This window comes from Danio rerio, chromosome 20 (assembly GCF_052040795.2).
Source record: "Danio rerio strain M-AB ecotype USA chromosome 20, GRCz13ab, whole genome shotgun sequence".
Lineage (NCBI taxonomy): Eukaryota > Metazoa > Chordata > Actinopteri > Cypriniformes > Danionidae > Danio > Danio rerio.
Window position 1 is genome coordinate 45,768,919 of NC_141040.1, and position 13,536 is coordinate 45,782,454.

Here is a 13,536-nt window from a genome sequence, read left to right on the forward strand (position 1 = left end):
AAAAAAAGCAGCATTCATCATTAAAATTATTACACCGTAAAAAAAAAAAAAAAAAATCTTAGACATTGTAACTGAAAAAGTTTAACACATTGTAAGTAAAAAGTGTAGACCTGTTCAAAAGTGATTGATGTGAGCCATTTATTGATTAATTATTCATGTTTGTACCCTGCGCTCTGCAGTCAAATAAGCTCTTGTGCTTCATGAACTGCAACTTTCTCCTTCGTGTACAACTGTAGTTCTAATTTCCAGTGTATTACTTCAGCATTTCTCATTTTCTTTTAGATTATGCATGTCTCAGTGTGGTTCCTAACTCATTGCAAAAGAGGAACTAAAGTGTGGCAAGGCAGCGGTTTTGCCAGCGATGTGCAGTCAGTCATATTTAATTGAGCCCCGGAGGAAGTTGGACTTATAAGAGCATTCCCATTTGCTTTTTTGCAAAACATTTGCATATATTAAGTGTAAAAAAAAAAGGATATCAAATTATGTTTTTCAAAGCTCTTACAGTACTTCTAGAGAGATTTTGCACGATAGTTGACTATCTAAAAATGCTAGAGTTTTGCCGTGCCTCTGAGGTGGGTTAATTTAGCATACTAAATAATAATCTCGGCTTCCTGTGAGACTGCTAATTCCAGTAGGTGCATATTCAACACCAACAACACAAGCAAACAACACACTGGTATTATGTGTGCTGAAATGCAGCTGTCTCTATGGGCTTTGCCATGTAAGGCTAGCTGGAGAATAACAATAGCAGGCCGTTTATCACTTGTCTTTTGTGACAGTACCTGCTCTCCCAAGGTGATTCATTCTTTGGACCATATTTTCAAGCCATCTCAGACATAACCATAGGCATAGGCAACTGAGAATGATGAAATAGATCTTTACTAAATGTGCTGCCCTTGTGTAATAATGTTGGTATACTTCATGGGTGCTTGTAATTGCAGGTACATTGTGTGCCTTCAAGATAAATCTATTATTAAAAAAAAAAGTTAATGATGAAATGGTTTTGAATTTTACAAATTACATCGTTATCTTTAACGACCTGGAAAAAATGCAGGGTTTCACACAATTCCTTCATGCTGTCCAAAAAAATATCAATTAATTTAAAATACAAATGAAATCAAAACTATTCAACTGATTTTGTTACCTCTCATTGCTAGTTCTGTGCTGGATTTGTGCGTACCTTGGAATAAGATCCTGCAGGCGCATATGCATATGCACAGGCAAAGCCTTGTGTTCATAATAATTACAAACATCAATGTGTCATCTAAAATCTTAAAATAATTCAATTTTGTGATAAAATAAAATATATTTTTTTAATAAAATAATGCCTAACATCTGTGTTCAGGCTGTAGGAGCTGTTTCTGTCTTTTAAAACAAAATAAGTTCTGCGAAAAAAAATCGTACTCTCCCAATTGCGAATTGAAAGTGAGGTGCAGCTTAAGTGGTTTAGTAGCCTAACTCATACACATTTATGGACTGTATTACTAAAAATATCACAATTTTAGGTAATGACATCATAAAATATGATGATATATATTCTATACTTAATTGACAATGTTTTAATAGGCCATGAAAATGATTGGAATGACTGATATGGCCAATAGAATTTAGAATTCTGGTAATAAGTTAAAAGAGTTCCAATATATATATATTGACATATATATATATATATATATATATATATATATATATATATATATATATATATATATATATATATATATATATATATATATATATATATATATATATTTTATATATATTTTATATATATATAGTTTTTTATTTAGAATCACATTTCTAACATAATAGTTTTAATAACTATTTTAATACTACATATTTTTAAGATACTAGTATTCTGCTTAAAGTGCACTTTAAAGGCTTAACTATAAGTTAATTAGGGTAAAGTTAGGGTAATTAGGCAAGTTATTGTATAACAGTGATTTGTTCTAGACAATAAAACAATTGCTTATGTACGCTAATGACATTAACTTTAATTTTTTTTTTTTTAACATGAGTGCGTTGTATTGTTGTTTATTTAAAACTGTCATAGCAGTCAGTTATTTTAAAGAGAAATAAACATGTTAAATAAATATATGTTTTACAGTCATTGTAGCAGACTAAGACATAACATCTTGGTTTTGCAGTGAGGAGCCCCGCCTTCACTCTTAAGCAATGTGTAGGCATTTGAACCCACATAGGCGCACAACTAACACGCTCTGCGCTTGACTTTAGACTTTAGTCTTTAAAACAGGAACATTTATTTTACCCCAGTATATTCAATGAGGGGACACGGTGGTGCAGTGGGTACCACTTTCGCCTCACAGCAAGAAGGTCGCTATGGTTCGAGCCTCGGCTGGGTTAGTTGGTGTTTCTGTGTGGAGTTTGCATGTTCTCCCAGTGTTCATGTGGGTTACCTCCGGGAGCTCCGGTTTCCCCCACAAGTCCAAAGACATGCGGTTCAGGTGAACTGGGTATGCTAAAATTGACCGTAGTGTATGAGTGTGTGTGTGAATCAGTGTTTATGGGAGTTTCCCAGAGTTGGGTTGCAGCTGGAAAGGCATCTGCTGCGTAAAATCTTGCCACTGTGGCGACCCCTAATTAATAAAGGGATTAAGCTGAAAAAAAAGAATATTCAATGGAGCTTCTGCGATAGTCTGCCGATGGTCTGATAGGCACGTGCATGTAAACGGCTTTTTGTCTTGTTTTACGCTTGAGCAACTAAATGAATGGCAAAATCTATTTATTGTATTTTAATTACATTACAACTTTAATACTGTAAAATGAACCGTATAAAATAGAAAAAAAGTCACAATAACCATTAACTGGAAGTTTATCAGTATGTGAAGAAACACTAGCTCCGCATATACCCTATTGTTTAATAAAAAGCCAATATCTTAATAATAGGCAGGTCATAAGCCGGTATTTAATAGCGGTAATTGGTACTACACTAAAAAACAATCCTGCTTGACTTAAACTTTTAAGCTGAATCAAATTAGCCTTATGAATCCATTGAACTTATATTATGTTAAACTGACTTAAAACAGCTTGCTTAACTTATAAAATTAAGTTAGAACATGATTAACTTAATTTAATAAGTTACAATGAACTAAAAACATGACTAACTGATCATTTAATATTTTACAATATATATATATATATATATATATATATATATATATATATATATATATATATATATATATATATATATATATATATATATATATATATACATTTAGGCATACATAGTATTTAATAATTTATTATCTCTTTTGTTAAATAGTTGGTTTACTCTCCAAATTCAGCTAAAAACATACGTATAATAATAATAATAATAATTATTATTATTATTATATTATTATTATTATTATGGCAATGCAGTGGCGCAGTAGCAGTAGGTTGTGCTGTCGCCTCACAGCAAGAAGATCGCTGGTTTGAGCCTCGGCTGGGTCAGTTGGCATTTCTGTGTGGAGTTTGCATGTTCTCCCTGCGTTCGCGTGGGTTTCCTCCGGGTGCTCCGATTTCCCCCACAGTCCAAAGACATGCAGTACTGGTGAATAGGGTAGGTTAAATTGTTCATAGTGCATGTGTGTGAATGGGTTTGTGTGGATGTTTCCCAGAGATGGGTTGCAGCTGGAAGGGCATCCGCTGCATAAAACATACGTATGATGGATAAGTTGGCGGTTCATTCCGCTGTGGCGACCCCAGATTAATAAAGGGACTAAGCCGAAAAGAAAATGAATGAATGAATAATATTATTAATCATAATAATAATAATAATAATAATAATAATTATTATTATTATTACTAGAAGTATCATTATTATTATTATTATTATTATTATTATTATTATTATTATTATTATTATTAGACATGCATTTGAATGACTTTTTTTATTGTAAACAATAATAGCCTGGCATAGTGCTTTATTTTTAGCTCCTGTCCACCTACCAGAACTTTTCCAAAAATCGTATTTTTTAACGACTTGTACATTACATCACATCTAAAAAAGAGAAAATAAAGCGAAGGACAGACAGGAGGCGGAGATCAAAAGAAAACCGTGACCAACGGAACTGACGTCACTGGCATAATGTAAACTGTTGAGATGATCCATGGTAACAGACTCAGTGCAGCAACACCGCTCGACACACACACACACACAGACAGACACACACACGGGATCCGACAGATATGCCTCGGTCCTGGATCACACCTGCACCGGCTCTCGCTTCCCAAATACGAGCGGCGTCTGGACGCGCGCCGTCGGCCATTTAAACGCGACGCACCTGCCGGGGATCCAAAAAACATTTGATGTATTCCTCAAATAAATCAACTGTCAGTTCAGAAGAAGCGACGAAATGTGTGGTTAAACTGCCTCTCATCTCTTCCCAGCTTCTTTCTCACAGACACATTTTTAATCCGGATGAAATAATGACTATTGTGGATTAACGTCTATTTTTTATTCTTCCTCTTCTTCTTCGCTTTATCGGTATCGGAGGATCATCTGCCTTTTACCCATTTGCCGTTACAGTCTTTATATTACAGGCATAGTAATATAATATCGTGAAGATGGCGACTGGAGCGGGCTGGCAGCACTATTACAACCCCGCTGGCAGCGCATCGACGGGGAAATATAACAGCACCTCCACTTCAACATCCACCAGCACGTCCTTCCCATCCGGTTTAACCCTCGAGTACACGCAGGACCTGCATCTGAAGATGAGCAAGAAGATCGCGCAGCTGACCAAGGTAATTTTGAGCGCCTTTTGGGGATGCGTAATGCCATGTGTGCTGGCTGAGCGATGCGCATTGGAGGTGCCGGAGACCCCGGTCAAAATGACAACAGGCTGGCCTTCAGTTCAGATTAACTCCAGAATGCGTAGATGAGGTCAAAATAGGCTGATTTGGGCGAATGTTTTATTAAAATAAACATTTGAATTACTTGTTTTCCTCAAAAACGTTGGAGAATTTCAATTATTGCGTTGTCAATTGAGAATTTATCATTACATTTTAACGATATTTTATGAAAAATAATCATATTAAATTTGTATTTAATGTTTGTGATTAAAATATACTGCTAAGACATAAAAATAAATCAAAATTGTCCGATTTGGTTAAGTATTTTACTAAAATACATTTGAATTACTTTTATTTCTCAAAAATGTGTTGAGTAAGAACATCAGTTATTGCTTTCTTTTTTTTAGCTATAATATATTATGAGGACTTATAATTACATTTTTAACGATATTTCATACTGAATTCATATTTAATGTTTGTAATTAACCTACTTACATATATATTAATAAATTAAAGTTGGCACATATGGAGCATTATATTCAATATACATCTGAATTACTTGCGTAAAACATTGAATGAGAATTTCAATTATTGCTTAGTCAATTTGTTTAGCTATAATTATGAGAACTTACAATTCAATTTTTTTGTGATATTTGTTAGAATTTGTCATATTGATTTCATATTTGATGTTTGAGATTAACATTTATTGCTTACATATTTAAAAATAAATCAAAATTGGCTGATATCTTTGAGTATTTTATTCAAATATACGTTTGAATTACTTGCATTTCTCAAAAACGTTGAATGAGAATTTCTGAATGTTGCTTTGTCAATTTCTTTAGCTATAATACAATATGGAAACTTATAATTAAACATTTCAATGATATTTTTTAAATTAATCATATTAAATACAGTAGAAGAATTTCAATTATTGCATTGTCAATTTTTTAAGCTATAATAGGTTGAGAACTTATTACATTTTCAATTATATTTTATAGAAATATTTATATAAAATTTTTATTTAATGTCTCTGTTTAACCTATACAGCTTACATATATATGAATAAATTAAAATTGGCTGATATGGACGGATATTTTATTAAAAAATACATTTAAATTACTTGCGTTTCTCAAAAACTTCGAAGGAGAATTTCAATTATTGCGTTGTTAATTCTTTTTAGCTGTAATACATTATGAGAACTTATTACATTTTCAACAATATTTTATAGAAATAATCATATTGAATTTTTATTTAATATTTGTGATTAACCTATACTGCTTACAAATATAAAAATAAAATAAAATTGGCTAATATGGAGTATTTTATTCAAATATACGTTTGAATTACTTTAGTTTCTTAAAAAGTTGAATGAGAATTTCAATTATTGCTGTCAAATTTTTTTTTAGCTGTAGTATATTATGAGGATTCATAAGTAAATTGTCAATGATAATTGATAGAAATAGTCATATTGAATTCACATTCAAATTAACCCTTACTGCTTACATATATAAAAATAAATCAAAATTGGCTGATATGGGTGAGAATTTTCTTAAAATATACATTTGAATTACTTTCAATTATATTGAATTCATATTTAATGTTTGTATTTAACCTATACTGCTTACAAATATTAAAGAAATCTAAATTGGCTGATATGATGGGGTATTTTTTAATATACATCTAAATGACTTGCAATAAACATTGAATAAGAATTTCAAAGATTACTTTTTCAATTTGTTTAGCTTAAATACATTTTGAGAACTTACAATTACAATTTAATTCATGTTTAATGTTTGTAATTAACCTATACTGGTGAGATATCTAAAAATAAATCAAAATTGTCTGCTATGGGCAGTATTTTATTGAAATATACATTTGCATTACTTTTTCTCAAAAGTATCGAATGAGAACTTCAGTATTGCTGTCTTTTTTAGCTATAATATATTATGAGGACTTATAATTAAAATTTCAACAATGTCTATAAAAATAATAATCATGAATTTATATTTAATGTTTGTGATTAACCTATACTGCTTACATATATAAGAATAAATCAAAATAGGTAGTAGGTATTAAGATATTTGCTGTTTATTAGGATGTGTAAAGCTCACATTCTTCATGATCTTATTCTACATGTTACATGTTACTTTAACAACTAATGATAAGCTGTAAATTAGGAGTTTATTGAGGCAACAGCCTTAGTTAATGGTTTATCAATAGCATACCTGTAAATGTAATATTAAATATATTTTTACCTTTAAAAATAAAGTGTAAACAAATATTGAACTATAATGTTTATAAAAATACATTCATAAAAATACATTCATATTTTATCAGATATTTATAATAATTTATTATCCTTGTCAGCAATTATTTAATATTTAAATGTAGAATTGATTTTTTTATGTAGAATACAGCACCGTTTAAAAGATATGGCACATCAGATATGATTGTCATGAATTATTATTATTATTATTATTATTATTATTATTATTATTATTATTATTAATTTATTTATTTATTTATTTATTTATTTATTTATTTATTTATTTATTTATTCTTCCAAAGCAACTGTGCAGACAAAAAAAAAACAAAAAAAAACGTATGTATGTGTGTTTGCTGAATATTCTTCTTATTATAATCAAATACTCGAGTAGGCAAGTAAATTACTATAAAATAAGTGAACAAGATGATTTGAATATTTAAAGTCAGCAAACATTTAAACTGAAATTTATCATTTTGAATAAATTTAAGATATCTTATTAATATATTATTATTATATTATTATTAAGATATATTATTATTAATATATTTTCAAGATGTGTATGAAAAGCAACCAATATGTGTGCACTGTGCAGCATACAGTCTGTGTGAATATTTTTATTAGTTTAGTAATCATCACTCGGTGCACCTGGTTAACAGAATCCCAGTGATTGATCATATTTAGATTAATTTATTAATAATTTATCAGTATATTCAGATTTTTTTCTGTTTTACTTTAAATTGTTCCCATATTGTCACTGATGTAATTTCACAGGTTGATAGCTGTGAGACAGAAAGTGTCAACATTTCTTACTGATATTCTAGTTCCCTCAAAGAGTAGCGCTGCAAAGTCCCCGAAAGCGTCTTATTACTCAAGTCCTGTCTGTAAGGATCATAGCTACATAATCTGAAGAGCCTTCTAGGCAAATTTGTATTTCTCACAAGATCTCACATTCATTTTTGTTTCTAATTGTATGTGGTCTTGGAAAGTGAACAAATTAAATGAATATATTCATAAATTATTTAAGTTTGCTGAATCTAGCACAGCCAATTTTGACCCTGTTTATGCATTCAAGTGGGGTTTTTGGGTTGAAGCTTGTTGTGTGTACTTAATTTAGAGCATCTTCAAAAAAACGGTCATCATCCTCTATCCTCATGTTGCTCTGTACTGAAAGATTGAAATTTACAGTGTGTCTATGTTCACCGAATTGTTTTTTTCTCGAGCTGAGCGTTTGTTTTCTGTTTTTGTTTTTAATGGTAGCGGCACATTTTTTGAGCAACATAGCAAGTCACTGAGTGGGCGTATTACAGTCATCATTCAGTATTTTTTTTTTAAATGTTACATAGAAAAACGCATTGCCCACCCCTGTCAATCACAGTGGAGAAGGGGTGGGACAATAACCCTCAACTGTCAATAAATAATCAGCTGAAGGCTTGAACATCCCATTTTCCCTTTAAGGCAAGTAATTTCACTTGGCGGCCATCTTTGAAACACTTCTCAGGCAGTATACTCTGTAATTCTGTTTGAATGGGGAAACAATACATTCTCTAAAATTGCTTGCCAAGCCTACGATTACATTAAATATTAGGAATCATCAATTAAATTAAACAACAACTGTCTCTTCGAAACGTTCGAATCATACGACATCTGCAGAAACTCCAACACAATCTCATGGCAATTCATAACTTTTTGATTTAGTGGCTAATTCGTATTAATTCGTACGATCTAGTTCATACAATTTAGTACGATTTACTCATCCCCCAATGATGGTTGGGTTTAGGGGTGGGGTTAAGTGCCACGCCTCCTTTTTAAAGTCGTACAATTTCGTACGACTGAACTCGTACGAATTCGTACGAATTAGCCACTAAACTGGCAAAACGTAAAATACTTACGTTTTCTCGTAAGATCAGGCTGGAAACTCACATCTGGTCCTCCCCCCTCCTCTGGAGAATTGTCAGTCTATAACGATCGCTGATTGGCTCCTGTACTAAAAGGCAAGGCTTCATTTGCCATATTAATCGTTACACTTTTCCCCATTTAAAACTTATACGAGTGATATTGTCTTGTGTATTCTAATCTTTGACGATAGCTGTCAACTAAAAAAAACACACACAGCCGAGCGTTTTAAGAACTGATTTTTGCAGCACCAAAACGCTTCAATTGACACGCAAAAACACCTGTAGTTTGAAAAAAGTCAGGAAAGTGGTTGAGTCCAGCTCTGTTTAGGTGGGAGTGGCGGGGGAGTGCAAGAGGGAAGATTTTGCATAAACATGTGAGTTTCTGTTTGGGCAAAACCACACAGACACAGGAGAGAAAGACAGTGACTGTTTACATGGACATCAGTAATCGAATTATTTGGCAAATTATTAATTTGTAGACTTTAACTGAGGTTTGATTTTTCACTTTCATTCAGGAACATTTCATGCATGCCCCCTGTGACAAACGAGATATTGGATGCAAGGAACTGCTGGAAGAGTGTAGTTTTAATGGAATGTTGGATACCGCACGCCTTATAGGGAAAAAAAAACCCTCTGCATTTCTTGGTAACTTAGATGCACTCGGTATGTAGCATCAGAAAGCTGTGTGTGTATAGACTATCCTGTCACAAAATGCGGGGGAAATCCTACACGGCGGTAATAGTTGGATTAAGGTGTTTACATTCGGAGAGCAGCATATACAGCAGAATTTTCTGTCCATAATTTTGTAGTAATATTAACGTCCTGTAAACATAGTAACTAAACATTCAGTTTTCACCATTTCCAGATGAGTAAAAAATGTTCCTTACAAACTTATTTTTATCAGATGTTAGCAAACCACAGTAATCCATACGTGAGTCCAGCTGCGCTCAATTTGAAAAACAAAACCTTTGTTGCAGCACATTTATAAAAGTAACACTGATGACCCATGTCTCCAAACAATTCTTCTTCCTCCACTTGTTTCAATTGCAGTTGCCCACACAACGTTGCGTCTCTCTCTGCCGTCTGAATGTATGAACGGGTAAAAGCAGTCTTAGAAGCTATCATGCATATTTATGAAGTTGCACCTCATTCACAGTAGAGCGCACTGATTGGTTCGAACCAAGTCTTGCTCATAAATCAATGCTGAAAGCTCAAAGACATCAAGTTGTACTTGCCGGTACAGACATCCTCTCTACACGCTGGAATTTACACAAGAATCTAATCGCAGTGACGGAGCTTCAAAATTTCTTTTCAAACTAGAGGAACGAATTTGCGCGAAATAATGCAAAAGTAATCAATGTTCACTTTTTAGTGAAATATATGTGTCCTAATAGTGTTTTCAGCAGCATGGCACACATATATCACTGTCAACATCTCAAAGCATGTATTTTGGTTTCATGACCCTTTAATGTCCACATGAACCGGAAGCTGTAACCATTTTTTTTCCTCCATATTTAGGAAGCAAAATTTTAAATGAGAAAACTGTGGGCGTGGCTTGTTTTTTTATACTGTGAGCTGATTGGATATAGTAAAGTAGGCATCATTCTCCATTTCTGTTGGTGTCAAAACAAACAGTTGGAGGGGTGTGGTTAAGTATGTCTAGCCCCTGTAAACTGTGCTATGGTTGCCTTGCCTCTTGAGTTCTTCTGATTGGTGCACTGCTACGGAACTGACAATGATAAGCTGCACTGCATGCTTTTTTTAACTTGACACGGTGTTTAAAAAAACATGGTGCTCACATATACAGAGCTTCAAAAGACATGAAATGCAAGCGTAATGGTCACACAGGACCACCAAGCACAAGTTTACATTGAAAAACAAATGTAAAGTAGTGTATTAGACAGGACAAATTCCTTTGTCTAAAAATGTAAAATAGTTCATGCATGATTTTAATATATTAGGGTTTGGAATTATACATTTTTTTGTAAAGTTAATGGCTGTTCATCTGCCATTATAATCACTTGCATTAAAATTCCGTGTGTTATTTCTGTTCTTCAGTCTGTGAATATTAAAAACACCTGCTGTTTAGTGTAATCCTCTGATCCTGGAATATGGGAATGGCATGTTTTATAAACCTGCCTCAGCTATTAATTTTCGGGTATTAGAGGTCCCACAGTCGTGGACAGCCTGGAAATATCAGTGAGCTGAATTTAGCAGTACTGAAAAAGACATACAAATTTCTCTAGTGAATATAGATTTTCCTGTGAAATATCTCATGTTGTAGATATTGAAGCTGAGAGCTAAACTTGCTTGAAAGCTGGTGGTCGATTTGTGAGTCGTTTGTTCTTTTGAGTTGATTCTTTTGAAATAATTTAACCAAACTGCTTCACAGGATGGTCTAAGATTCTTTAGTGAATTTACCCTGTATCATCTGTTGTAAGGATCAATGTCTACATTTGTATTGTGAGCCAGCTGTTCTATTAATTTGGTTCTTTTGTAATGAATTGGTCTAACTGGCCATAGTGAATCATTTGTTGATTTAAAGATTTCGTCTGGTTTGGAAATGAATATTATTAAGAAAAAAAATGACATAGTATACCCAAACATAGCCAAAGTTACTGATCTATGGAAGGTAGTGGATTTTTATTGCAAGCTAACTTATCTTTTGAGTTTGTTCTTTCGTAATTAATTGGTTTAACTTGTTCATAGAATGGTCAGAATGATTCTTTAGTTAGCAAATTTGTCTTGAATCATTTGTTGATCTGATAATTTTATATTAGGATTATTATTATTGACATCAACTCTTCACATAAAAAGTCTCTACTCTATCTTTTAATTCATCAATTTGTAATTTTTTTGTACTTTGAAGTCAATTGCTTAAAATAAATGATCCAATTGGTTCACAGGATGAATCATTTGTCATATCTATTCTGATTTTCTATTTAAGGGTCTACTTTGGAAATAATCATGATTTAGAAATCAAGTATAATTTAATCTTCACATACCCAAATTCTCTATTGCATATTTTATAATTGCGAATCAGTTTTTGTAGTTCTATTGTAAAGAACCTTAAAAGGATAGTGTGATTTATCTGTGTAATCTGTGAATAAATCTGTGATTTATCTGTTTGTCTCAATTATTAAAGTGAAATCAAATAGAAACTTGTTCACAGCAGGGTTTACCGATACTATGTTCGTATACTGTATACACAAGTATGTTAGTACACTGTAGTTTGTAAACAATAGTATCATCTTTAACGGCCTATCTACAATACACAATGTTGCATGTGGAAAAGTCACTAAAATGCTGTATCATCTAAATTGGTTCATTTCTGTTCCTGTCAATATGATTAAGTAGCTTCAACAACAGCAACAATCGCTAAAAAAGAGCAAGTCACAAAGTTAAATGTTTAATTATTTTAAAGTTTTACCTGATAACAATAAAAAAAAATAAAAAAAAAACAATAGACGAAAAACCCAAAAGAGCAACAGGAAACACTTAAACAATTTTTTAAAACCTCATATAGCCTAATTCTGTTGGAAAACATGCTCTTTTTTACAAATTTCATTTGGCATCATTTGTATCTTTATTTTGATGTATTTTTGTTGGCCAGATATCTACAAAATAAACAAAAAGAACTAATACATTTTAGGTGGTGACATGCAAATAATAATGCATTTTTCAATAATAAGGAAATTATAAATTAAATTCAGGTAGACCTATTATAACATATAAAATATAGTATTTCTGACAATTGTTTTATAATTTGAGTTATGAATTACAGTATCGCAATATGATTTGGTATCATGGTACTTCAACTGGTATAGTGATGTAAGATCAATTAATGGGATCACGACAACCCTAGTTCACAGAATGGTCAGAAGTATTCATTAGCAATTCTGTCTTGATATACTTGTTGATATATTGACTGGATCTTTGTTTGTGTCTACTTTGAGGATTAGTATTTTTGAAAAATCAAATATAATATCTTCAGGTGCCTAAAAGCTTCTAATCTGTGTAATCTTGTTCATTTTTTCCGTGAACCAATTGTTCTTTTAAGTTGGTTCTTTTGTAATTAATTTCTTCACAGAATGATCCGAAAGATTTGACTTCGAATCTGTCTTGAGTCATTTGTTGATATGAATGCTTCTTCTTTAGTGAATCAAATATCACCGTTGGTTTTATTGTGCCTTCTTGTACTCCTTATAAAGGCAAGGTTCTGCAAAGCTTTGATTTGTGTTTTTGTCGCCTAACCGTAAGTAAAGGAATTGGTTCAGGAGTACAACTGCATGCAACAAACCACATATTTTATTGAACCCGAACCTTAAAATTCATGCGTGCAACCATTCGTATTCCTTGCATCATAAATTAGCATAAAATGATTTGACTCAGTCACAACCTCAAGCTGATCTGCTGCTTTATGAGTGCCTGTTCATGCAGGGTGGTCCTGACTAAAGTTCATTCGTCCTTGGGGAGCTCAAACTGTGATTCATAAATGAGATTACAATGCTTTGACTGAGTATTGATGCGCCTGTCAGACTATCATTAAACATGGACACTGGGTCATTGCTTTTA

The 13,536-nt window shown here is 32.4% G+C and overlaps 1 protein-coding gene across 4 annotated transcripts in view; it reads left to right on the forward strand.

Moving 5' to 3' along the window:
- The first annotated feature begins 4,129 nt into the window (after nucleotides 1-4,129).
- The window catches only part of fam184ab (family with sequence similarity 184 member Ab), a 254,481-nt gene continuing 245,074 nt past the window's right edge, over nucleotides 4,130-13,536 (forward strand). For all 4 annotated transcript variants that reach the window (XR_015518906.1, XR_015518907.1, XM_087298716.1 and 1 more), the window contains exon 1: nucleotides 4,130-4,752. Coding sequence is in view for 2 of the 4 variants with exons in the window: in XM_087298716.1 (XP_087154842.1) it covers nucleotides 4,573-4,752 (180 nt within the window). In the remaining 2 variants the exon portion in view is untranslated. The remainder of the gene's footprint in view (nucleotides 4,753-13,536) is intronic.